General features: G+C 55.9%; 1 protein-coding gene across 7 annotated transcripts in view; it reads right to left on the bottom strand.

Annotated features, from left to right (window-relative positions):
- agap3 (ArfGAP with GTPase domain, ankyrin repeat and PH domain 3) overlaps nucleotides 1-25,151 on the bottom strand; it is an 87,766-nt gene that overhangs the window by 37,859 nt on the left and 24,756 nt on the right. For 2 of the 7 annotated variants that reach the window (XM_053882586.1, XM_053882587.1), the window contains exons 1-9: nucleotides 16,220-19,608; nucleotides 11,864-11,922; nucleotides 8,970-9,057; nucleotides 6,942-7,027; nucleotides 5,418-5,559; nucleotides 5,120-5,254; nucleotides 3,724-3,851; nucleotides 3,489-3,644; nucleotides 100-183 (exon numbers count right to left, since the gene is read on the bottom strand). In XM_053882586.1, coding sequence (XP_053738561.1) covers nucleotides 100-183; nucleotides 3,489-3,644; nucleotides 3,724-3,851; nucleotides 5,120-5,254; nucleotides 5,418-5,559; nucleotides 6,942-7,027; nucleotides 8,970-9,057; nucleotides 11,864-11,922; nucleotides 16,220-17,567 — 2,226 coding nt within the window. In that variant the 5' untranslated portion in view covers nucleotides 17,568-19,608. The other 5 variants (XM_053882590.1, XM_053882588.1, XM_053882589.1 and 2 more) reach the window with 4 other exon arrangements.

The following is a 25,151-nucleotide window of genomic DNA, read 5'->3' as shown; positions in this document are numbered from 1 at the left end:
TCAAGCATGAGAAAGAAACCAAGGCCGACGGAGGAGAGCATCACTCACCTGAGCAACTATGGGGAAACTGTGGGGGAGAACTTGAGGAGAAGCACTCACCTGCTTGATGGGAATGGCCCTCCCACTGCCTATGCTGTCTGTTTTACTCTCAACGCTCTTTGCTTGTTCACTGGCTTTCCGTGACTGCAAGAAAACAAGAGAGCCAGTCAGACACGGCGGCACGGACGAGGCTGGAGTGGCTGTGCGTGAGTGGGTCGGGTGGTGTGTGTGTGTGTGTGTGTGAGTGAGTGAGTGAGTGAGTGAGCGAGTGTGTGTGAGTGAGCGAGTGCGTGTGCGAGAGGCATCGGTGAGGAGAAACTTGCAAAAACAAAAGTCTCAAAAAGAAGCGTCAACAGACAAGCAGACCAGCGGTACAAACAGCAGTAACACCGACGTGCAAGTAGAGAAATCAAAAGACCAAACCAAGACCACAATAGACACATCTCAACACAGAGGAGACGACCAACACATCGAGTCATGACTCAGCCCTGAAACCATTGGAAGGATCCTTCCTTCCGTCCGTGGCTATCGCACCTGCAGGTTTGCTACAGGCGCGCAGCGCTTCAGCACAGTCAGTACAGAATCACAGAATACAGGAGGAGAGAAGGGTTAGAGTCAGCAGCCGCCTCCGCCTGCCCGCACCTAGAGGGACGCGCGCTTGAAAGGTGACGGGTCACTGCTGCGGGGAGAGAGCCAGTTAGTGGAGCACCTCCCACCCCGACAGAGAAACCATGAAGGGACAGACAGGGGAATGGCCGCACTCAGATCAGTCACCAATGAGCACTTCAAACAGACCCACTCGCCGGTAAATATTGCTTTTCCAAGAGTTTATTTCGTCTTAGTGATGACGGGTTTAGCTTTTCTATACAGACACCATACAAAGCAAGTCACAAGTTCACTTCAAAATATTCAACAGATTGAGCCAAACATTGCAGTTCCCACAAAATATAGGATGGACAGCAAAAGGCATTATTTCATATGTTCCTTAGATGGACCGGCTTTCTTCCAGAGGACCAGCGTTAATAAAATACAATACAAGATATACAGCAGTCTATATGATAGAAAATGAGTTCATCATCTCTGAACCAAACGAAAAAGAAATAGAAACCAATGACGGGGTCAAAGAAACACAGGAGAACTCAAACTACATTCGTACAAGTCGGTGCCACCCAGACGCAGAAGCGGGCGTCGCACTACCTCACTCCACTTTTTATGAAGGCCTTCATAAAACTAGCTAAACACAGGTTTCAGCGCCCCCTTTGCCACCCGCAGCAGAAAGAAACAGAAAAGCAGAGAAAGAGGAAGAACAAAAACAACTTGGCAGCTCTAGTCCTTGAGTCCGTGCTTATGGCGAAAGGCAGTGCGATGTAAGGAAAAGTCCTTTGGGTGGATTTAACAGTTCCAACAGCGACTTGACTGTACAGTTGTGTGTGTGTGCGTGCGTGCGTGCGTGAGTGCGTGCGTCTGAGGTGAGGAGGGATGGATGGGCCGCCTCCAGAACCTCCCTACAGTCTGTCTGCTCTACCCAGCAGCTCACGCCGACTCAAGCCCCGCCTCTTTGGCGCGTGACCCTCCACGCCTGAGGGAGCCTGGAGGGTCACGCGGCCCCCCCACCCCAGCCCAGCCCAGCCCAGCCCTCTCTATCAGGACTGGCAAAGCAGCGGGACTCTTTTATAAACCGTCCTCTAATTGGGAAGGAGTTGGAAAGCCCTTTTTGTTGACGAAAGGTTGGAAACAGAAGCACAAATCTGCAAAACAGTGTCATAGCATTATTATTTTTAACTTTGAGTCTGCTCTGTGATTCCAAAAATGCAATGGAGAACATAAGGAACAGCCATATATGGATGAGACGGAGAATATAAAAAGATGGTTTTTCTTTCCTTTTTGTGCGCTCGTCAACACAAAAAAGAGACGGTTTACAAAGTTATTGAACATGGAAGCACTGGGAAGGAATTACGTGTATTGTGCTGCCACCTAGTGGCCCAAATGAGTGTGACAAAAAAGGTGGGATGAGGCGAGGTGAAGACGGCATTGTGATGAATTTGGTCACAACTGGTCAGATTCCACTGGCGAGGGGCTCACGGAGTGTCTAACGCTGGCAGTAGCCAGCAGCGTGCTCATCCAGCAGATGACAGCGCTGGCGTGGTCTGAGGTGGAAGAGTCCCAATGCCAGTGCCGTGAGTGCCATGACCTCAGCCGGGACGGTGCTGGCTGGCCAGGCCGCAGAGCAAGAGACGGCGAACTACTTACAAGCGCTGGGGGAGGACCTTAAAAGTCAAAGCTAGGGAGGGAGGATGTGCACCACACACAGGGTCTGACTGGGATGGAACAGAGTCTTCCTCTCCTCCACTGCTCCCCTCACCCTCCTCCCTCTGCCCACCCCGCCGCTGGCTGCTCCTCAGAAGGTCATGAGCTGAAACTCCCGCTCCGCCTGCCACTCCGGCACCCACACCGGGTAGGTGGCGTGCTTCGGCATCTCCATGACGCGGACGGGGAGAGGTTCGTGCCTCTGGTGGACATGGTTAGTCACTACCTAGCAGGGGAAGGAGGGAGACAACAAGGGGGAGGAGCTAGCACACAGCCGGAAGTGCTCGGACGCCGCGGAGCCGCAGCCTCCGGAGCAGCAGGACAGGTGACATGAGAAGAGGTCAGGGAAGCCAGAGAGAGAGAGAGAGAGAGAAGAAAACAGACAGGAAGGAGAGAGAAGAGAGAACAGGTGGAGGAAAGACCAGAGCATGAACCAGGAAACGGGGAGGACAGAGGCATCTCATGCAGCCAGTTGTCTGACTGGACCACAAAGGTCCAGCTGAGCTTCTGCACCGCGGCGACGGCTCAGTCGGGTCAAGTTGACCCGAGGAGCTGCTTCTGATCTCCATGGGTCACATCAGTCGTGAAGGAAAAGACCAGCATGAAACCTTCTGAACCAGCTGGTCCACAGATTCATCTGCGGCGACGATGACAACGGTGACGCGCAGTTTAAACCTTGCATCAATGGGCCCAAATCAGAGTCCTGTGACGGCTCCGCGCACCAGCATCCCCGCCCGCAAACCCCGCGCCGCTCTGAGGTGACACCTGGCTGCATGAGATGAGGAGAAGGCTGGGCAGCACTTCAGCCTGGGCGGAGGAGCAGAGGGAACCAAGTCCAGGACAAACTCCCGTGGCTGAGGGAACCACAGCAGTTAGTGCACACTGATCAGAGCAGGGACGACAGGACACGGGTCCAGAGGGACGGAGGGGAGGCCAGAACTCAATGCAGGGAAATCCAATTCATCTGCCACGGGAGCTTTGGAAGGGAGACTTGGAGGGGGTGGGGGGGGTTTCAGATTGATCTCCCTGGCCCAGTCGCCGCGCTGAGCTACCTGTCTCCCTCTGCTGGACAACGCTGTGCACCAAGCTGCCTCCTAGTAGTGCGAGTGGGTGTTGCTCTGCATCAGCTGTCGCATACTTACTGTGAAAATGTTGGAGCGGCGCTTGGACTGCTTGCGGATGGGGGTGGGCGTGTTGGAGGCGGCGATGGTCTCGATGCGCATCTCCCGCTGACCGATGCTGGGGGTGGAGGGCACAGAGGAGGAGTAGTCGCTGAAGGCACAGCCGCCGTTGGCCGCCTGCAGGAGGGGGGCGGGGGCAGAGGTGGATTAGAGGGGAGGGGGAGGCTCTGGCTGGCGCAGCCGGGCTTGATCTCACCTGGTTCATGTGGACAGAGGGGATGGAAGCAGCCGGGACCGAGGAGTGGCTGGGGGAGTTGGGCAGGGATTTACAGGGGCCGATGGAGAGCTGCTGCTTTTTCCTCATGGCCACCACCTTCTGAGCCACTGCGGGGGGGAGAGAGTCCAGAGATGAGAGCAACGTCCCACCTGCGCTCACCATCAGCTGCTCCCTTTCACTCAGTCACTGCAGCACTCATTCATCCAACCCGCCGCACGCCACTGAATCTCATGATGTAAACATGGAGCAACAAGGTGGATGGCACATCGTCTGGTCTGCTGATGGAGAAGACAAATGGCCACCTCTTCCACAGACCTCCCTCCCGCACTCCCCACCTCACTTCCTGCTAAAGGTTTCAGCTCGTCTTTGGCTTCCTCGCAAATATAGCTCAGCACATGAATATATTCAGCTTTAAATGGCATTTTTATGCCTGTTGGATTGATTCATAGTGATGTCCCCCCAGAGCACCGATGTTCTTCTGTGAGGAGGGACTCGCCTGGTTTCTGCAGCTGCAACAGATGAAGGTGGCAGACCGGTGAGAAACGCCCCACCATGGAATATAATGGCGTTTTATCCACGGAGAACTTGAATTTCAGAAGGTGCACATCACACCCCTGCTGTCTTGCCGCTTCACGTTGATATTTCGCCTGATATTCAACTCTCTCTTGTGAGTGGCAGGATGACCGACACGGCTGCTTCTCATTTCCACTCATGCAGCAGGCCTGGCCACCCGAGCGGCGTGCCGCTTCTTCTCCAGTTTCAAGCCGCCAAACTGGCTGCGCTTTACTTGTGACTCACAAGTTGATGTTGAGATGATCATTTATAGCCAAGTGCCAAAATATTGTTGAAAGGCTTTGACTCGCATTTAACATAAACAATAAACCTGGCTGCAGGTTCAACGCCGATGTGAGTGGTAGTCCTCAGACTTGGAGCCTCAGATCCACCATTCACACCCCTGACATGACTCAGTTCCACCTTTGACTCTGTCCTTCCCTCCACTAAAGGTCTGGCCTGTGTTTCACCTGTGACTCACTGTTGATGGAGGTGAAGTCCGTGAAGAGGAGACGCTCCAGTCTGCAGCGTGGCTCACACACACACAGCGGGGCCACTTTATTGGTGGCAGGAGTCACGTCCAAACATCGAGGAGTCAAGTCAATGCCGCCCATAATTCTATCTACGCCGCTTGATATTTCCAGCGGCTATACTGCTGCTGAGTCAGGTGAGCAGCTGCTCAGGTGAAGCCTCACAGCCTGACGTGTTTGTAGCATGTGGCTCTTTTCAGCAGCACAGTCAAACAATAGGGCTCTGAGCCTCGGGCTGGGTGGCCGCCCCTGGTCTACACGGTCTCTTTTGTGACCCGGTCCACACGGCTCACCGTCCTGAAAGACTCTCTCCACATTCAGGCCGTAGGTGGAGCAGGTTTCGTAGTAGGTGCAGCGCTTCAGGTCGTTGGAGAGCTTCCTGGCCCGCGAGTCGTCGATCACTCTGGGGTTGGCGGCGCTGATGGCATCTGGCCGGAGGAAGAGCAGAGACATGAGTGAGCCAAGCACACGCACGTCAGGGTCAGCAGCCTGCTAACACCGGGTCCAGTCGGGGACGACTGGGACCTTGACCCCGGGGCCTGAAGGTCACACTGGATGCAACATTCGGCCCACACTCATGCTGCCAAACACCTTGTGTTCCCACGAGGACCATGGGGACCTCCGCCGTGTTCCTGTAGCTGTTGAGGCGCAGGAAGTAGTTGTAGACCGTCTGGAAGCTGATCTCGTCCTCCAGGCTGAAGACGAACACCACTGCATCCACCCACGCGGCGAACTGTGGAGGAGAGACAGGCCGTCACCGCCCTGACAGCCAAACCCAGCAGCCGGTGGCTGGGGCCCCTGCCAGGCTTCAGTGCTCCACGTGACCTCCAGAGCTGCCCCGTCCTTTGTTTGAAGAGCGGCCGTGACCACGTGTGATGGACGGAGGAAGTGTTATGTGATGTTGAGTCACAAAGTTTACTCATGAATGTCATTACATAATGGAAGTGCAGCAAGAGCTGAAGCCTCTTACATCACTCAAACCCAGGAGAAACAGGCGAGCAACACGCTCATCCACAAATTCACAGAGCAGAAGTCCAAATACTCACTCGTCCTATACTATGAGCAGAAACTATTCACAGCCGCTGACGACCTCCAAACCTTTCATTAATAGAGACGCCAATGACGGGACGACACAATATACAGCTGTTTTAACGCGTCACTTTTCTGAAGAACAAATCTATGAATAAGCCCAGTCACAAAAATACTTTTTAGTCTAAACAAACAAATGAGAAACACTTCTTTAAAAGAATATCAAATTAAAGTTTTTTTCCCGCTGGCTGCAGTTCACCCGAACTGCCACTAGAGGGCAATGTGGCAACGTTCACGACAGACCGCCACCGCCACAGCAGCAGCGCGGTCCCAGATTCCTGCGGGACCGAGCCCGACAGACCGTGGCTGCAGCAGACAGGTCCGCAGCACCTCACGATCCCCCCCACCCCCCGATCGTTTGCTTCACCTCCACATCTCATCAAGAGCCCTGCAGGGAGCCGCTGGAAAACCAGGGCTCCGAGCCACGACCCCCGCCAGCAGGAGACATCATGGAGGCCCTTAATTATGCCACTAATTATACAGGCAGGCGACGAACAAATGCGCTTCTCTTCCTTCTGACGGAGAGTAAACCGACGGCGCAGAGGAACAGAGGAACAGTCACACCGAGCCTGCGCTTCATCGCTGTGACCTTAACTCACCGCTGACACCGAGTCCTGCGAAGGAGGATCATCAGGCCACCAGGACCCACTCGGGTCAGGCCGGGACGCCAGGGGCGGAGTCAGCCTGCCTCCTGCTCGCCGGGCCCCGGGGCCACTGAAGCCATTCCGGACCAACCAGGGTGTCCAACAAAGTGGACGGAGAAGGTTTGCCTGGTGAATGGCTTCCTGGTGAAGCCACCTGTCTTTAGGAAGTCGATTCCCGCGCAGATCTATCGAGGCCATTGTTTTCAGTCTGCACGATCATTAGCACACCAGCTCAGTCAGAACAGGACTGAAACATGGCCGCCACAGTGACTCCCGACATGTTTGGCCCTCTCCACTGCCACGGCTGCCTCAGCACCAGCTGCCTCAGCACCAGCACACAGGTCATCTCCGCTGGAGGGCGCGGCTCCGGGGGGCCTCTCACCTGCAGCTCCGGGGGGCCTCCTTCATCTCTGATCAGGAGGAGGTAGCTCTGGCCGTCCACCACGATCTCCTTCTTGAATCGACCACCTGAGGAGGAAACAGTGGTGAGTGGAGATGGAACAGGCCAGAGGCACCTGCCACAGTTGCAGCACAAGCCGTGGCTTCACGTTCGCTCTCAGACACGCATGCATGTTGCCATACTCGCCCGACGTGAACCTGGCGTGGCTCTCCAGACTGGAACAGCTTGGTTTCAAGTGCTAACACGGCTCACTAGTGAGGAAGCTAAACCACGGGCCCAGAGTACACACTTAGTGCCACCATCAGCTAACATGCTGAACTGCAGCTGGTGTGATGGCAGAGGAGAGCTAGGCTCCTGGAGGACAGTCCAACACCGCAACGCTCAGTGAAGCTTCTTAGATGCCAAGCTATCGAACTTCAGGAGGAGCCAACAGAGCGGCGTGTGACACCTCTGTTACGGTGGGTTCTCACGGAAAAGCCGAGGAGCACATCAGAAGGCTGGGCCTCCTACGAAGAAGGAGCTCTGTCACTGTCTTCCAAGAGCACGTCAGCTGGCTGGACAGCCCCGTCGGATCTGGGCTGTGTAGCACCAGAGGCGGCAGTCTCCAACCACACAGACAATCAGATTACAGGCTCCGAGACGAGGGTGTAATGAAAGCAAGCGCTGCAGGTGAAACATGGATGGGATTTGAACTCATTACTGCAGTTACATAACCAGCCAGGCTCTTTAAATAGAGCTGCGGCAACAGGATCTTTGGAGGAACGGGGGATTAAATGGGCCTGAAGGAAAGGCTCTTCAGCCGCAGTCGTCGGTCCACGGGGTGGACGAGCTCTTGGCCAAGCTCCGGCGGACGCACGCAGCAAGAGCGCTGTGCTGACATCGAGCCTCAGACCTCCACACACAGCCACCATCCCACAGAGCTGCAGCACTGTTGCCATAGCAACACTCGCTAGTAGCCTTTCCACCAGATGAAGACAAATTCAGCCACGATTTCTGCTTTATCTGAGCAAATATTTGTCTGCTACCATTTTGCTTCAAACAGCAACAGACGCCATCAGAGTCTCACAGCCACTTGTCCGAATGTAAACAACAACAGCAACGATTCTCCCCTCAACAAAACTCGGAGTTTTCTCTCACTTCATCACCGTCGGTCCAACAAGGCACTTCCCTCGACAATTGTCCTTCCAGGGACCATCAGCTGCTCTGAGAGCTGTGAACAGATGGCACAGCATTTTGGCCACAAGAGGGCAGTCTCATCCGCGTTACATCCGACTGAAGAAAAAACAAACACTAGAAGGAGAAAAGTGAAAAACTAGAAGACAAAATGCAGAACGCCACACTCAGTGCTTCACTGTGACACAGCTTCTTAACCATCCATCTTTGTTCAGAGAACCCAACTGGAACGTTGACTCTCACTTGTGTTTCTGCTGAGAAACCACCACCAGGAAGGATCCTGCGAGTTCAGCCAGGATCCAGGGCCTGACAGGGTCCACCCCTGGATCCAGGGACATGAATAATGAACCTTTAGAGACCAGTTGGACGCGGCGTGCTTGAGCCTTTGGGGTTATTTAGCTGCAGGTGGATGGTTCTGGTGACACAGACTTAAGTTTTGGAGTTTGCTGTTGTGACAAACTTTTGACACTGAGCTGCTCCCCCTGGTGGATATATATATATAAAGCAATACCAACACGCGGATGGGTAGGTTTTCGCAGGCAAAGGGAGCATGAATGGAGCGTTAGGTTCAGTCTCCTGTTATTCTGCTCTGCCCCACAGCGCAGAACTCACCGGTGTTTTCAGCGCCATCACCGTCTCCAACAGCTCGGCTCTCAATGAGCAGCGGAGCAACACTCATCGCGCAGCGTGCAAACACACCCCAATCAACCGTGAACCACAACCGTCCGGAGCTCAGCAGAACCCACCTGGATCAGCCGCTGGGCCTGGAACCCACGGTTTTAAACGAAGGTGCCTGAACTTCCAAACCGAAGAGTCAAAGCAGACAAAGCCACGTACCTTCTGGAGACTCCTCCTGCACGTACGTCCCCGTCAAATATCGGTGGACCAGAGCAGACTTCCCGCTGGACAGGTTTCCCACAATCCCCTGCAAGGTCAGAGACAGGAGGTGAAGATTTCACGGTACCATGGTGACGACGGTCAGAGACACTCCTGCCAATCATCCACACCTGGGTGTGGCCCAGCAGCCCGAGCTCCCGGGCTCCGTCCTCATCTCCATGTTTGTGTTTGGAATATGAAATGTGAACAGTTCATCAGAACCCGTCTGCAGGGCCTCGCGGGCCCGTGTGCCGCGTCCGTGAGTTTTTCTGGCGCCAGTTTGCCAACACCACATCAAACTACAACTAGAGTCGGGAAGATTTCAAGGTTATTTATCAGGGAATGTTTTGTTCAAGAATCACTTTGTACCTCCTTGTTAGCTTAAGCTTTTTTTGGGGGGGTGGGGGGTCTTCTGTGAGGAGGGTGGATTTCCTCACCACTGAGCACCAGTTAGTCACCAGGCTGAAATACTGCAGGTTCCACTAGTGGGTCCAATGATGGGCGGTGGAGAGCTGCACTCGCCGAGTGCCTCTGTGTCCCACCAGGATTCCAGGAGATGGAAAAAGCTTTGTTTGCAAAGCGTTACATTTCAGTGTGGCAAGCATGTGACCTGAGGCCGCTCTCTCATCGGTTCCCCACTGAGGCTGAACACACACCTGGCCACCAACGCCGCGGAGCTTTGTTAGTCAGCTTCTGGGCTTCTGATGGTGAAATAAGACGGCGCCAGGAAGAGACGCACGCGACTGTCCGGAGCAGCGGTGAGGTGCACACGTCTCATTAAGGAAACCCCTCTGCCTCCCCTCCCGACGCACCATGTCAACCACTGACAACTGACAACTGGCTTGTAAAAAACAAAGCTGTATTTTGTGTCTATTTGCACCAAAGTAACTCGATAAACAACCAACAAACAAGCATCTGAGTTCAATAAATAACGTCACAGAAACAGGGCTCCACTGGGCAGCTGTTTTCCTGGGCTGTCCCTCATTATTAAAACAATCAAAACATGTCAGATCATGATTCTTTCCCTGACCACAAGCCATGCTGTGTCCAGCCTTGTGTCTCCATCTTCTTTCATATATATTGATGCCAGATAAGCAGGTGATATAAAGGCTCCTGGCTTGATTCAGTCAATAGAACGACTCAAATGTTCATCCCTGTGAAGCTCTTTTGCGCCCCGTCTGAAAGGGCTGTGTATTCGTCCGCTTGCTGCTGGGACACAGGGGGTCGAGGAGGGGAGGGGGCGCCAAATACTCCTCCCATTAGAAAGCAATGAGTTAGTTTAGTCAACAACTGTTAAAAGTGTGGAACTGATCTGTGGTTTCCTCCTGTCTTCAGTGTCACACACGCTTCCACGCCGTGAGTGTCGCCACTTACCGCGAGATCACTGCGAGATTACGCCGGTAAACAAATATGGCGACTGCGATGGCCAAAATACGGTTGTGAAAGGTTGGAGAATCTGTGAATTTGGATCATATTCGGTCAAATTACCGAGCGGAAACACACTTGAATATAAACCAGTGAGATGGCACCAGGAGTTGGGCATTATACAGCCACTGATAACACATTTAGGGCGTCCTGCTGAGGAAACAGGGCCTCCATTTTATCATGTTGTGCAGTTTTAGACTCCAGACCTCCAGCTAAAAGCCTGCTCCGGGATGGAAATGACTTTGGGAGGAGTTTGTTCTGAGCACAAGCAACCAGAGATGCTGCGTGACCTGTGATGCTGCCAAACATGAGTGGCCGTGCTGAGCGTGGCCGACTCCATCCTGCCGCAGCTGGGACGCCACACGGCTCAGCCGCGTTGATCGGGAGAAAGAAGACGGGTGGATCTTCATGAAAGAAGTCGAGGCTCCGCTGAGAGCTCCAGGGCTCAGCGCTGCATGTTTTCACCATTGAGTCAGGGGATCTTCATGAAGTGTGAAATGGAGCTTCCCTGTCTGGCTCTCTGAGGCATCTAGACCGGACTGGAAACGCAGGCAGGGCCCACCGTGGCCCGGCTCCTCCTGCAGCAGCACCGGCGCCCCCTTCAGTTCAGTAGTGAGTCAGCACGGCAGGTACGGTCCTGATCACGTCCACATTCATCAGGGCTGTTGTCCACCGTTACGTGGCTGCTGAACAACTGACGGAGCGTTGGAGGGAAAAAGTAGCCGCCCTGTTTACCAGCTCCACCTGCTGCTATACTGCCTTCATCACCTCACCAAGTGTGGGGGCTCAGCTCTGTCCTCACCAGGACCTTCCGCAGGGCGGGGGGGCCACCGTGGGCCAGTGACCCTGGCGGGTGAGGGTCCTGGTGACCCGTCAGTCAGAGGTCGAAGTTGAGGCTCAGACCCACGTTGATGTGGATTCCTGGAAAGTCGCCGATCCGAGACCTTCACCAGATGGATTCCCTCCACGCACTGCCATCTCCATGATGCAAGCCATTTTGGGGGCAGGCGTGAAGTAGGAGCCTTCCTGGCACAAAGTGCTGACTGTTAGTTCTTTCCTCTTGAAGAACCCTGACAGTTGCTCAAAGGCAGGCTCTTCTCCGGAGACTTTGCTGGGCATCTGCAGGCCCACTTAACAAAGCCCAAGTGCCAATTAGCACCTCCCAAACAGGGAGCGACATTTCACTGTTTGTAGGTCGCTGTTGAACAGGAGCCACGCGATTCCCTCTTCACTTCACTATAGTCTCAGAGGCTCAGGGGCGGGTTCGCTCTTCTCTGCGCTGAGCGCTCGCACCCGGGACGTGCCACGGCTCCAGCCCAAAACTGTCACTCATCTCACGTCCCTGCTGCTTCTGCATGCCCACGTCAGAAACCAGAACCTGACGCAGGTCCTCCACTCACAGAAGACACTTTCAACAGAAAGGTACTCACCACTTTCAGCTCGGGCACCGAGCGGCTCAATGTCCATTCCTGGCTGTTGACGAAGGAGTCTGAAACAAGATGGAAGAGCAAGGTCAGATTCATGCATGACTTAGGAGCCCTCACCCAGCCACATGACTCGGTGGAGGGAGGCCGGTCAGGTTGGTCTGGGCCGCCTGTTGGGGAGTTGAGCAGGAAATGGTGAGGAGCATCAGCAAGACCCAGACCAACACAGCGCCGTGTACAAGGTGTGCACTGTGATCAAGCCACTATGGAAGCACAGGGGGAACCGTATGAGCCAAGACACCGTCACAGGGAAAGAGACTGAAACAGGTGGGGACAGGGATATGACGGTTATAAATCAGAGTGTGTGTGTGTGTGTAAAGGACCAAGGGATGGTAATGAGTGGTGAAGAGAGCGAGGCGCAGCGCTCCCATCTCTCCTGACACTCATCTGCTGGAATGTCATCACCCATTGTTCCCGCAGGCTTCACTGGTGGGACACACCTGCATGACAGGCCTGTTGGACGTCCACGTTATCCGAGGGGATTAGCTTAATGCATCTTCGGAAGGCAGCTATTAGCAGGCTTGATTCAACACGCTGGGCCTCTCTGCTCACTCCGACTCCAGAAGCCAAAGAATAAGAGCTAATAACAGCCTCACGATCCCGTTTCCCTCGGAGATGCCATAACAGCTATTAGAGGCCTCTTCCTGTCCCGGATCAGGGCTGGGCCGGCAGCGAACCAGCAGCAGGGGGTGCCGCGCCTGCTGGTGCGGTCCTCACATTTCTCTTCCTTCAAACCAACAGAAATGTTCAACAATGAGCATTTGCTCAGGGAGAGGGTCTCCACTGAGGAGCGGGGGGGCGCAGGGTAAGCACAACACCTCGTGAGGCTCCCTGCTGCATGTCGGGACACGAGCGCCGACAGCGACCTGATGGAGTGTTGGAGTGCAGCAGGCGGACGGCGGGTCACATAGCTGAGATAAGATAAGGCCCATTAGCAGCACTTCCTGCCATTGTGCGGGACTTAAAGAGGCAAAGTGGAATTTGAGTTTTTATTAGAAGGAATCTTTCTGCTCCAGAGGCGCTGACAAGCTGGACCTCTGGGGACCGCAGCCGCTGCTGAGCTTCACAGAACAACACGCTGTTATTTCAAAGGATTCACTCCTCAACAATTCAACACTTCATTTCATTCCACTCTTCAGTTTGATTTGAAGCAAGTGTTTGTGTTTCACTTCAGAGCTCCGTGTTCCCCCGACATGACGCTCACCGCACTGCAGCCCAAGACAGACAGACAGACAGAGAGAGAGAGAGACTGGCAGAGAGAGAGAGACAGACAGACAGAGAGAGAGAGACAGACAGGCAGGCAGAGAGAGAGAGACTGGCAGAAAGAGAGAGAGACAGGCAGGCAGACAGAGAGAGAGAGAGACTGGCAGAGAGAGAGAGACAGGCAGGCAGGAAGGCCGACAGAGGGAGAGAGAGAGAGACAGGCAGGCGATATGTGGGACGCTCAGAAACTGAGAGCCAAACGGAGTCAGTAAAGCGCTGCAGAGAAAGGCACTTGTGAGCCGGTTGCTTCAGAGCACACAGTCACTGAGCACTTGACGTCGAGTGCCATCACAGACTGTTGACTTGATGACTGCCTCTATCTGGTCCTGCATTTTTGACTCGGCCCTGCCTTCAGGGGCGGAAGCCAGGAAGCAGCGCGACCACTGTGGTGCCCTGCCTGATGGGATCCATGTGGCCCGTGTGACATCACTGTTCAGGCATGAGCATCTGCGCCTATAGAAGCAGAGAGCCACAGGACACCAGGCTCTTTGTCTCCCCGGAGTGAAGCTGCGTTGCCGGTGTGTTTGTCACATTTCACACTCGGCTGCTCGTGTCCACTCCGATCAGAATCAGGCACCAGGCCCCTCCCCCTCAGCTGGTGGGTACAGTGAGCGTGGAGCGGGGTTTTGGGCAGAAAGAGGGGGCGACCTCCAGGGTTTCTGCTCCGCGACGGCTCAGACTGGCTTTTCCGACCGCAGCGCTCCCACCATCGGAAACCACGGAGCCAGAATTAACTCTGCCTGTTGCCAACCTCATGACCCACCAACCCGCATTAGGAATGTTGGCTGGTGCAACGTTCTGCAGTGCTCATGAGCAAAGGACCGAGTCAGAGCGCTGGATGCTGCTGCTACACTGAGGCACAACGCAGCAGAGTCAGAGGTGAAACTCTCAGACAGAAGAGTTTCAACTCACTTCCCTTCAGGTCTCACTGCAGGTCAAGGGTGACTGTCTCAGAGAAGTGGGACCTTTGAGTTGGACACCTCTGCAGCCAGAGGTGAAGATACTGTGCAAAGATGAGAAAGGAGCAGACAGAGGGTTGGTGGTCGAGGAGGAGAACAGCGAGGCTCGACACAGGCGGATGACTCGCTGCGGCGACCTGACGGCAGCAGAAGAAGGGCACAGCTCCCATGACACAGGCTGTGTTTCTTTTGTAAATATTCAGGGAAATTTCCCTCAAAAATCAAGAAACAGATTAGAAATGTTGCAAGGCCCTCGGCAGGAGAAGAACATGAGCACAGGAGCATTTGTGGGTTCAGGAGGCGACGGTGGTTACGGAGCCAGTGATGGAGGCTGCGAAGTGAAACCGTCCAACAGGACTGTGGGCGACGCGGCGCAGCCATGTTCTAAACTAAGAACATGACTTGAACTCTGAGACTCCACCGGGAGTCTTTTCCACCAGACGGCCAAGTATGTTGTGGTCGTGCAGCACCAGTCATTGGCTTATCAAACGTCCCATCTTTGCTCATGCTGAGGCTAAAAAAACACGAGCCGCTTCAATCTTTTGATCAAATGCCCCTCCCACCCCCCAAAAAGCCTTGTTCCCCCCAAATTCTAACCAGATGTGTTTGGCCATGTGAACGTTTCCTGCAGCGTTAAAGCTACTGTGAGAAAATGACAAAAAAAAAACCACTTAATTTGAAGCGGCTCACCTTCAGAACTTCAGTCCTGAGGAACAAAATGTGCCCTGACGTTAAGGGGGGCTCCCCGTCTAATAAAGGGTTCCTCCCCGACTCCGTCACGCCGAGGTCATTTCATGAAACGTACTTCTCCAGCAGAAGGAGTGAGGTCAAACACGAGGCTCTACTCTGGAGTTCCTGCACAGAAGGCCATGTCCTCCTCATGAATGAGAGTCAGCCAGGGTGAGTCAGAGCAGGAGTCCCGGCAACACACAACCCACATCAACGTCTGGGCCCATTCAAACTTTGGGCAGGACACTTCTGACAGTGATGGGAGGACAGAACAACCGTGCCACGGAGAACACACCACAATAACAAGAAGAGAAAGGACCCATCGCTCACTCACTAACCCATGGAGCCCCAGGAAACCCACATCTGAGCGTCCGGGCTCACGGTCCACTAACCCCTCATTCATCCACCGGCACACAACACAGCTGCTTTGTTCATCCCCAGGTGGGGGTGGGGACACATCCTGCACTTCCTCACCCACCTCATCCACCCACACCCTCCAAGAGTGGCGGCGGCGGCGCTTCCAGGCTTTCATTTAGAAGCCAGCACTCGGGCAGGTGGCGACAGGTCGGGAGTCCCACCCAGGGCACTGAGCGCACACCTACATTCCTGATCCCTGACTGACGACAACAGCAAGCTGCTCGCTCCACCGCCACGTGTGCTGTATCCCTGGAAACCCGCGAGTACACAAACAGGTCTGACCTCTGAAGCTATCAATCACCAGGGACCTTATCACCTGCCGTGGTGCAAAGGTGGACGTCAGTCAAGCCGAGGGCAGGTCAGTCCAACAGTGCTGCGCCTCTGACTCTGAAGGAGGTGGCCCACCTCACCAGCACAAACCCGGCGCCGGGCCACTTCCTGTATGAGCAGGAGTCAGAATGGGCTGAGAACGCCTCCCCCACACAGTCGTATCCAGGTCATGACTCTTCCTCAGCTGTATAAAGCCAACTCCTGCAACGTTTCACCAGCCAGCGTGTTGTGTGAGCAGGACCGTCAGAGCGAGCGGCGCTCGCCGTGGTTACAGCTGGTAAGCTCTCGCTCAATTTAGCCGGACACGGCAGCCAAACTATTACAGTCGGCATCGGCTTTAAAGCTCGAGCTGTGTCACCAAAGACTCTGTGTTGGGATCAGCGACTTGAATCCACTGCACAGCGTCTTGTTTACGAGCCATCTTGGATGAAACGCTGAGTAATTGCTGTGTAAGCACAAACAAGCAGGAGGACTGGTGTAGGAAAAGCTCTCCTGGGCCTCAGCAGCTAGAGCTCCCCATGTGTTTCTCATTTGGCCGTCTGTTTTTCATGACCTGGAGCGGCGAGTGTGGGGGAGCAGAGAGGGAAGACGGCGCGGGGCTTACCTTGCCCTGTCACAGACTCTGTCCCCGGCAGGTTCTGCGAGCGAGTGGCCTCACGCTCTTTGTTCTGCGACTCACACGGGCCACTGCAGGGCTGCTCTTTCCTCCTGAATCTGCTGGCTATAAGCTGCCAGATACTCTGCTCCTCCTGAGCTGGTCTGGCCGGGCGCAGGGGTACCTCCATGACCTTGACCTTCCCTCTGCCCTGGTACTGAACGTACTGCACCCCGTCCTCCGTCTGCTCCTCAGAGGCTGCAAGTGTTCTCCCAGTCAGATAGGAAAAGGGCTGTTGGTGCGTGGCGGTTTCCCCACAAGCATCTTTCGTCTCAGTACTGTCTTTAGAGTCTGCCGCCACAGTGACCCGGGGCCGGGGCCTCCTGATGCGTAAACTCAGGCTGCGTCTCAGTGAGCTAAACGTCCTTCTTGAGGGCGTCTTTCCGTCCTTTCCACTGTCACTTTGAGGGCTTTTACCAAAGAGCCGCCGCAGAAACCCTCCTGCATCAGCGGCCGGGTGGCTGCAGTTCCCAGGCAGCTCCTCCTGGGAACCCTTCTTCCGCAGTTCCAAAACGGTCATGCTGACAGGCCGGGGCTTCCAGCCTTTCTGGCGGAGCCTGGGGGTCACCTCCGGCAGACGCTGGACAGAGCCGAGGCCATCCACCGCCCTCCACTCAGCCTTGCGGCTGCGGGGCAGAGGGTGGCTCTCTGAGGCAGCTGCCCTCCTGAGAGAGAGCTGACTCCTGGGTTCCAGCAGAAGGGGGCCCGGGCCGGACGGCACGCAGAGGCTTCTGGGCCGGCGGGGCCTCTCTTGCGGCTCGCCATGCATGCTCAGCGTCCTGCTTCTGAGCACCGCTTCCTCCGTGTGTTTCCTCCGCAGCTCAGCCCGAGACAGAGAGCCGTGTTCCGGAACGGCCTCATGATTCCCGAAAACAATCCCTCGAGCGTGAACGCTGACAGACGGCAAGGTCAGACTGGGCTCCTCCTGGGTGTTTGTCTCCACCGCTCCTTCGGATTCATCTGGCCTGGAGGTGCTGAAGCGATGCTTCACAAACCTGCTCGTCCTCCTTCGTCCTTCCGCCTCCTCCGGCTCCTCCTCGTTCTCCTCCACTGCCACTTCCTGCCTCTGCGCTCCAGTGCAGGTCACCCACTTGTCCAGGTCCCTCGGAGGCCGGCCCAGTCTCGGGCTTCGCTCCATCGCTATCACGCTGATCATCTGGTCTCCAGGCAGGGTGTGAGCGACCCGGCCCATTCCGGGCTGCGACCCCGGCGCATCACCCCGCGTCTCCCTCAGGTGCGGCGCAGAGCTCGCGATCCTTGCTGTCGAATCCACAGTGCCGCTGCTGAGAAAGAGCATGGCCGCGTCCAGCTAGGCTCCCAGTCCTCTGCTCACATTCTGGCCAGCAGACCAGAAGCTCGCTCCGTCGAGTCCATCAGACCCCGGCGTTCCTCTGCCAGGCATAATCCTTCACCTCTGACTCGGGCAGAAACACCTCACGATCAGCCGGACGGTCTCTCCCGCCGTCCCTGTCCATCGCATGAGCTCCAGCAGGCTGGGCGCAGGTCCGCGCCACGACTCACTAGCTTTGGGACGTGGAAGAATGTGAGGAAGCTGCCTCCTGTGCTGCAGACAGAGCCACTAATCTGAGAGCTGTGGGAGCCTCTGTGTTTGAACTTTCTGCTGCTTTCCAGCCCCCGGGACACATGCAAAACAAGGAGTGGATCCCGCTGGCAGCGCTCCCTCCCTCCCTTCCCGCTCGCTCAGGAACCGCCCCCTGAGACAGGAACCTGGGAGTGATAGAGGTGCGGCAGACGGAGGAGAGACTCATCTCTGCCTTCACTTGTCACAGGAGAGTCAGACCACATATTCTGAAACATGGAGCGCAACATTATAGAATGGCAGGTTGGAAACAGCACTGACTGAGCAGGTCATCCAACTGTGAGGTCTCAATAAGCCTCAGCCGCCCTCTCTCTCTCTCTCTCATCCTTCACTGTTCATCACACGACCACCAGCTGCATGATGATCACGCCTCGGATGAACTCAACCACTGGGGGGCGACGGTCCAATCACCTACTCACTTCTCCATTGAGAAAGAGAACAACTCCAAAACTGGCCAGGCTGAGAAGGGGATGGTCACGTGACCATGGCAGACAATCGTTGAAAACAAGAATCCTATTTGAAAAACTCAGTCCACTTCGATGAAACTGCAGTGACACACCTCACCAACAGCAGTCACACAGACAAAGCACCGGCAGGGTCTCAGTACGGGGGGAACCAAGTCCCAGGGTGAGAGGCCTGCGCCGGCCCAGCGCCCTCCTGGTCCTCCTCCATCATCATCATCATCATCGTCGTCGTCGTCGTCACGTGACCTGAGTCAAACTGCAGCATGGCGAAGAGCGCTGGTGAAAACATGTCAGCGCTTCAGTCCAAGACAGAGGAGTGAGGTGGAGTCCCAGACCATCGTTCCACCCCACTTTAATGGAACGTCCAGCTGAAGTGAGGAAATCCAAACTTCAAACTTCCGTGTTGTATAAATGAGCAAAAGCTGTGTTGCACAAGTCGCCCTGCACAACATGAGACACCCACAGAACCATCAGCGTGTGGGCTCGGCGGCGACACCCACGGCAGAGCCCACACACCGTGGGAGAGCGAGATCAGCCAGCTGCTATTTATGGAGCGGAACAGCAGGAGGCTCACGGAGCGAGGAGCTCCACTCATTAGAGGCACTAAAGGGTGTCTTCCAGCGTCAGGACCCACTCTCTGCCCTGTAGTGGCCAAACACCAAACCACGTCCCGCGGCGCCGACACACAATACTGGCGGTTGCTGCGGACGCCATCACACCGTGGGGAGTTGCTGAAAGTTGCTGCTCCGGCAGCAGGTCGAGCTCCTGGACATGAAAACTGCTGCCGTGGAGTTGAAGTCACCACCTCGGTCCTCGCCTTCACAACACTCATCAGTTCTGTCAGGAAGCTTCACAAAACTACCATCGTCTTCTGAGGCCGGGACACGCAGGGGATTCACTGGCTCACAGCCTTTCGTCTCTCCACACTCTTATCACAGCGCACTGTTTCCTCATCTGAGGCGCAAGTCAGCCTGACAGTGGTGAACCATTCTGAGCAGCAGGGCGACACGAGGCGCCGGGAGAAGGGTTTTGACATCAGAGTCAAACAAAACTACCCAGCGTTTGCCCGAGAACATCAAGTCATAAGGCCCTTGTTTGAAAATAAAGAAGCAGAAGCAGCCGGGGAGCAGCGCGCTCCACTGCGCCAGGATGCTCCGGCCTCCTCCGCCTCCTCTGAGCTTCAGGTGTGGACTTCCTCAAACAAAACTGCGCAACACCATTCTCTAGAACAGCACTTGTTTTCTAGTTCCACCAGTGAGAGCTTCCTCCTCACCCTCTCACCTGACAGCACCAGGAAGTCGGGGTCCTGGATGATCTGCTGACCGTCCAGCAGACAGTCCCGTTCCCTGCACTCGTGTCGGCTCGGTCTTCGACCCCCGAAGCACTGCAACATGATCCACGTCGGACCTCCGGCGCTCCCCTTCCCCGGGGTCTGAGTGTGCGTCTCCCTCTTCACGGGCTTCTCCTTCATCCATGCAGACCTCGGCTCAGTCAGGAGGACGGCAGTGACCACGACTGGACACGCAGACCCCAGACTCCAGAGTCAAACCAGCTCCCCCTGGGCCGGATCTTCCCTCATCACTGTAATGTTGGCGTGCGGTGGGCGGGATCTCACTCAGAACTGGACTGACATGATTCCTGAGTTACTCCTGCGAGTGTGTGACACCACTGTAACGTTGGCTCCGGTCCAAGTCACGTGACCGCGCCTGCATCAACCCTTGTCATACAGCTTGTTACAGCTCTGATGTTTCATCCAGTATCTGCCTCCAGGATGAGTCCATGTCCGAGTCCCGAGTCTCTAGGCCAGTGTGAGCGCATGAGCAGGGAACACACAGCCCTGGTGGATGAGGTGCGATGTCACCAGAGGAGAGGCCTTTCACGGTCGCCACGCTCCCCCTGCTGGCCAAAAGCCTCAACTACAAGGGTTGCTGACCAAGCACATGGAGAGGAAGGCAGAGGACGCAAGGTTCTCTGCGGTTCAGCTGAGCTGAGGCCGGCCTCTCACTGAGTCACAACAGCGTCCAGCGCGCGGGGCTGTGGGAGGAAACCAGAGTGCACGAGGAAACCCAAGAACAGCAGTCAAACCCAGGGCCTTCCTGCTGCGGGAGTCGAAGTGACGGCGCCACCAAGCGAGTCTGATCAACACAGAGCCTCTGCCGCTGAAGCCCCCAGAGGCGTCTCACAGCTTCACTAATGAAATTCACAACTTCCCCGAGTGTTGAACACGTGACTGCAGCCGAGCAGACCGGCTGGTTCTGATCCACAGACGTGACAGACAGGCGGCGGCGGCGGCGCCGTGTCTATGGAAGGGAGCAGCATCAGAACTGGAACACGGCTCACAGACGGCGACGCGTCCCGCTTGTTCGAGTCGGGTCACAGGAGGTGGCGCTGCAGAACCTGCTGCAGAGGTGGGAAGAGAGTCAGGTGCTGGCAGAGGAGCACAGGAGAAGCCCAGCCATGAGACCGCAGGCTCCCGCTGCAGCAAGTGACTCCTGACGCCACCTCCTGGATCTCTGTCCGAGACAGCAGAGGAGAGGACGCAGCCGCGAGCCGGAGACATCCGGAGCAGGAATCACCTTTCCTGAATGGAGGCCAACAACTCGACACTGGCCCGGGTGAGACTTGGTCACGGTCCATGTGGGAGGAGGAGGAGGAAGACCATCAGGGACCACGCGCTGAAGGGGCAGCTGGGGTCTGGCTCCACCTCAGAGACCAGCTGAGGAGCTCCTCCAGGAGAGACTGGGCGGAGGAGCAGGAGGTGGCTTCTGGGCAGGAAACTCTGGGCCTCTTCACTCCAGCTGCTGCCCCTGGGACCCAACATCAGCAGTGGAGGGTGGAAGCAAAGGCTGTCAACATTCATGTCCACAACAAGCCAGGTCACGTGACACAACAAGGGAATGTGAAAGTTTCAGACTCGTCAACTCCACTGCTTCTGGCAGCCACTGGCTGTCGGAGCGTCTGACTCCCACGGGACGTGTGTGTGACTCCTCTGCACCCCTCCTCTCGCTCTCCAGACCCCCGTCAGCAGCAGAGAGCGCGGCAGACAGCACAGAAAACTTGATGCTAATTCCCCTGGCAGTGGCGTGTTGAGCGTGGGCGGCCAGCTCTTTAAAATTCAGCTGCACTGGCGACCAGCGTACGTCACCGTTGCTCCACTGCAGAGAAAATGATGGGTTCGAGGACGTCTGTGGGAGGCAGTGAAGAAATTCCACACGCTTCTATCTGCCGAAGACCTGAGCAGAAGAGTTTGCATGGCGCGTGTGAGGAGAGCAAGGCAGAGCAGCCAGAGGGTTGCATGAGAGCTGGAGCTGCATGGAGCCCAGCGTGACATCCAACACACCTGCTGCTCACTTCCCTCTGAGGGAGAATCGAGTCCCGCAGATGTGGATGTTGGGTCCAGAGCGGGCTGCAGAGATGCAGCAGTGCGAGCTGGTGTGGGCTGCCGGCGCCCACGGCTCCTCCTCCTCCTCGACACACTGGCTAGTCAACCCCCACTCTCCGCTGCTGCTTCCAAACCGGCTTTATGCAACAGCTCTGATGAGCACTGGCTCTTTGATCCACGTGCAGCTGCTCGCTGATGAAATCCGGCGTCGTTAGGAGCACAGGAGCGAGGCTCCTCTCCCGAAGGTGTCCCGACGCAGAAGGTCGGCCCAGTGTGAGGCTGAGCATGGAGTGGCACCACAGAGCAGCCCATGAGCGTCTGCTGGAACACTCTTTTCACCCAGTGTTGTCAAAAAACAAACGTGAAATACTGTTGAGTGCAGTGAGCGCAAAGGGACAGCAGGGGGCAGCAGTGCTCCAACACACACACAGAGCGAAGAAGAAGGGGCATCCGCTCTGGGAATCCCTCAGAACACCAGCAGAACCACCTGCTCCTGGGTCAACACCTCCCGAGCTTTACTTCCGATGCAAGAATAAAGCTTCAGTTCCTTCTATCATCCTGTTAACAGGGCTTTTAACCTGCAGCTCATTCACTCGCTACACAGCCGAGGAAAGGTCAAGTTCACAGTAAGAAACTGCGGACGCACTCAAACATGGCAATACTCACGATACTGTATTGAGATTTTCGGTACACAGTATGAGCCACTTGACCTCCTTCAGTTCCACAGAAAAGACAGCGTCTGTCATGAGGCGGTGCTGGGGTCAGGAGGTCAGCTCCATACTGCGCTGGCTGCGGCTGACCCGCCCCACTGAAGGATCCAGTCAGTAAGATCGAAACAGCCAGGACACACGCGCAGGGCTAATGTAGCGTCGCAGCCAACACACAGCCAGCGGCTGCTGCTCAGACAACTTGGGAAGGAACGTCACTGGGTTTCATGGGTTCAAACAACAAGAAAGGCCCTCGTCATGTTGGTGAATTCACAGCACGGTGGCGCTCCTGCGTCCAGACTGGACTGCTCTCTCCAGGGACCAGGCCTCACCTCAGACTCCATGACGCGCAGCACTGTTGCTCTCCTGAGAGGGAGGGAAGTGCAGCGAGTCTCTGATGACACCATCAGTCAGCAGCCGTCAAACGCCCCAAACGTGCTCCAATAAATGACCTGTCAATCACAGCCGCAGCCGCCTCTCACACTGCTGCTACAAGCATGGAGTGCTTCTGTGCTAGTCTTACTTTTATGGGCCCTTTCTTCCTCGCTGCTCCTGAAAAGGGCAGAAAACAGCGACACGTTTGAGTCGGATGTCATTTCCCACGCGTCTTCTCTGGGCTCGGCGCCGCCCCGGCATGCTGAGACAATGAAGCCGAGCACCATTTTAGGAAACATACAGGAGGGATGCCACGGCTCAGGTGGCGGCGCCCCACGACACACCGCCCACAGAGCGGGAGAGAGAGAGAGAGCCGCGCGCCACCGACGGCACCAGCATCCAGAGAGGGGGAACTTTCATTCAGAAAAACTGCAATGTTAGCAACGAGCTAACTGGGCTGAGCCTGCCAACCATTTCAGAATCAAATAAGGCTGGGATCAAACAACTAGCTAAACCATTAAACCAAGACGTGAAGCAGTGCTTCCTTTACTTCCTGGCTAACCAGCCACTGCCATGCTAACGCTACTTAGCTTTAGCGCTAAAGTGACAAGGATCTAGGACACCTGGGTGAACAGTCATCATTAAGTGCGTGAACTCGTGAAAGATTCCAGTCACTTCAGCTGTTCAACTGAGCACAGGTGAACTAGCTTCCTCAGGTGACACGTGTTAGCTCCACCTCAGAAAGTTCATGAGAGCTGGACAATACGCGAGGCTGCAGCGCGACCATACTGAAGCTAACTAGCATCGGAGGAGTCGCAACTGGAGCAGCTTAGTCTGATGTGTGTCTCCACACGTGTTAGCATCAGAACCGGACAACAGCCGGCAGACGAACTGTCCAGTCAGCAGAGTGTGGAGCCCTGCGGGGCATTTTATCGTCCGATCAGCAGTTTGCATGTGAATATTAATATCCGAGCTGACAGGCAGAAATCTGCGGCCAGAGGGAGAGCAGGTCACCTCACCGCCACAGTGACCAGACGTGTGGGAACATGGCCTTCAGTGAGGGGAGGGCTCTGTGAGGTCCACCTGCGCGAGAGCCAAGGTCATCGGGACGCCAAGGTCATCAGGAGGGAGGCAGATTTGGCAGCTCCTGTCACCAGGTGTCGCCCGCTCTTCAGAAACCAACATCACACAGTGACTGAAGTGACGTCACTGATTTCTGCAGGAGCCTCACAGAAACCCCCCGCCTGATACAGAATCTCTTTGATGTGGAGATGCTTTCGACTGTCATGCCGCCGTGACTTCCCTCTGCTTTGTTCCGTCTGCCGCAGCTCCAGTGAGGAAGCAGCACCTGAAGAACAGCCGGCCACAGCTCCAGTGAGGAGGCGGCACCTGAAGAAGAGCCGGCCACAGCTCCAGTGAGGAGGCGGCACCTGAAGAACAGCCGGCCGCAGCTCCAGTGAGGAGGCGGCACCTGAAGAACAGCCGGCCGCAGCTCCAGTGAGGAGGCGGCACCTGAAGAAGAGCCGGCCGCAGCTCCAGTGAGGAGGCGGCACCTGAAGAACAGCCGGCTGCAGCTCCAGTGAGGAGGCGGCACCTGAAGAAGAGCCGGCCGCAGTTCCAGTGAGGAGGCGGCACCTGAAGAACAGCCGGCTGCAGCTCCAGTGAGGAGGCGGCACCTGAAGAAGAGCCGGCCACAGCTCCAGTGAGGAGGCGGCACCTGAAGAAGAGCCGGCCGCAGCTCCAGTGAGGAGGCGGCACCTGAAGAAGAGCCGGCCGCAGCTCCAGTGAGGAGGCGCTCGCCGCAGACGCTGGATCTCCCCGCCTCATTGAGAAGTCAAGTGCCGTGACCTCTACCATCTCCGATCCACAACAACCTTTCAGAAAATGATTTCTGACGGCGCTGTAATGAGACACAGAGCAGCCTGCGAAGCAGCAGCGATAAAAGCAGCAGCTCCTGCATCTCAACTTGATCCGGCCGCCCACACACGTCCACCCCCTCTGCGCTTGCAGAGCTCTGCATCATCTCAGCAGCTCCGCCTGCTCTCCCGCTGCACAGCAGAGGAACGCCGCCGCTCCAACACGCCCGCAGGGCACTCGGACCTCAGGCCTGCTTTACACCTTCTATCGCTGCTTCCACCATCAAAACCACGAAGAAGCAGAGCCACAGGGAAATCTGGCTCAAGGTGAAGTAAGTTGTTGAAGAAAAGACGGAGGGACCTAGATGAGGTCACCAGCCCAGCGACAGCTGTGAGTCAAGCAGATGCCGGTCTCCGACAGCAGGACAGGAAGTTGAAGTAGCAGCTCAGCACTAGCTGTGGCGTCTCCAGTGGCGACAGCTACACCACTGCTGAGG

The sequence above is a fragment of the Synchiropus splendidus genome, chromosome 13 (genome assembly GCF_027744825.2).
Source record: "Synchiropus splendidus isolate RoL2022-P1 chromosome 13, RoL_Sspl_1.0, whole genome shotgun sequence".
Lineage (NCBI taxonomy): Eukaryota > Metazoa > Chordata > Actinopteri > Syngnathiformes > Callionymidae > Synchiropus > Synchiropus splendidus.
This window is presented reverse-complemented; position numbering and strand designations above follow the sequence as displayed.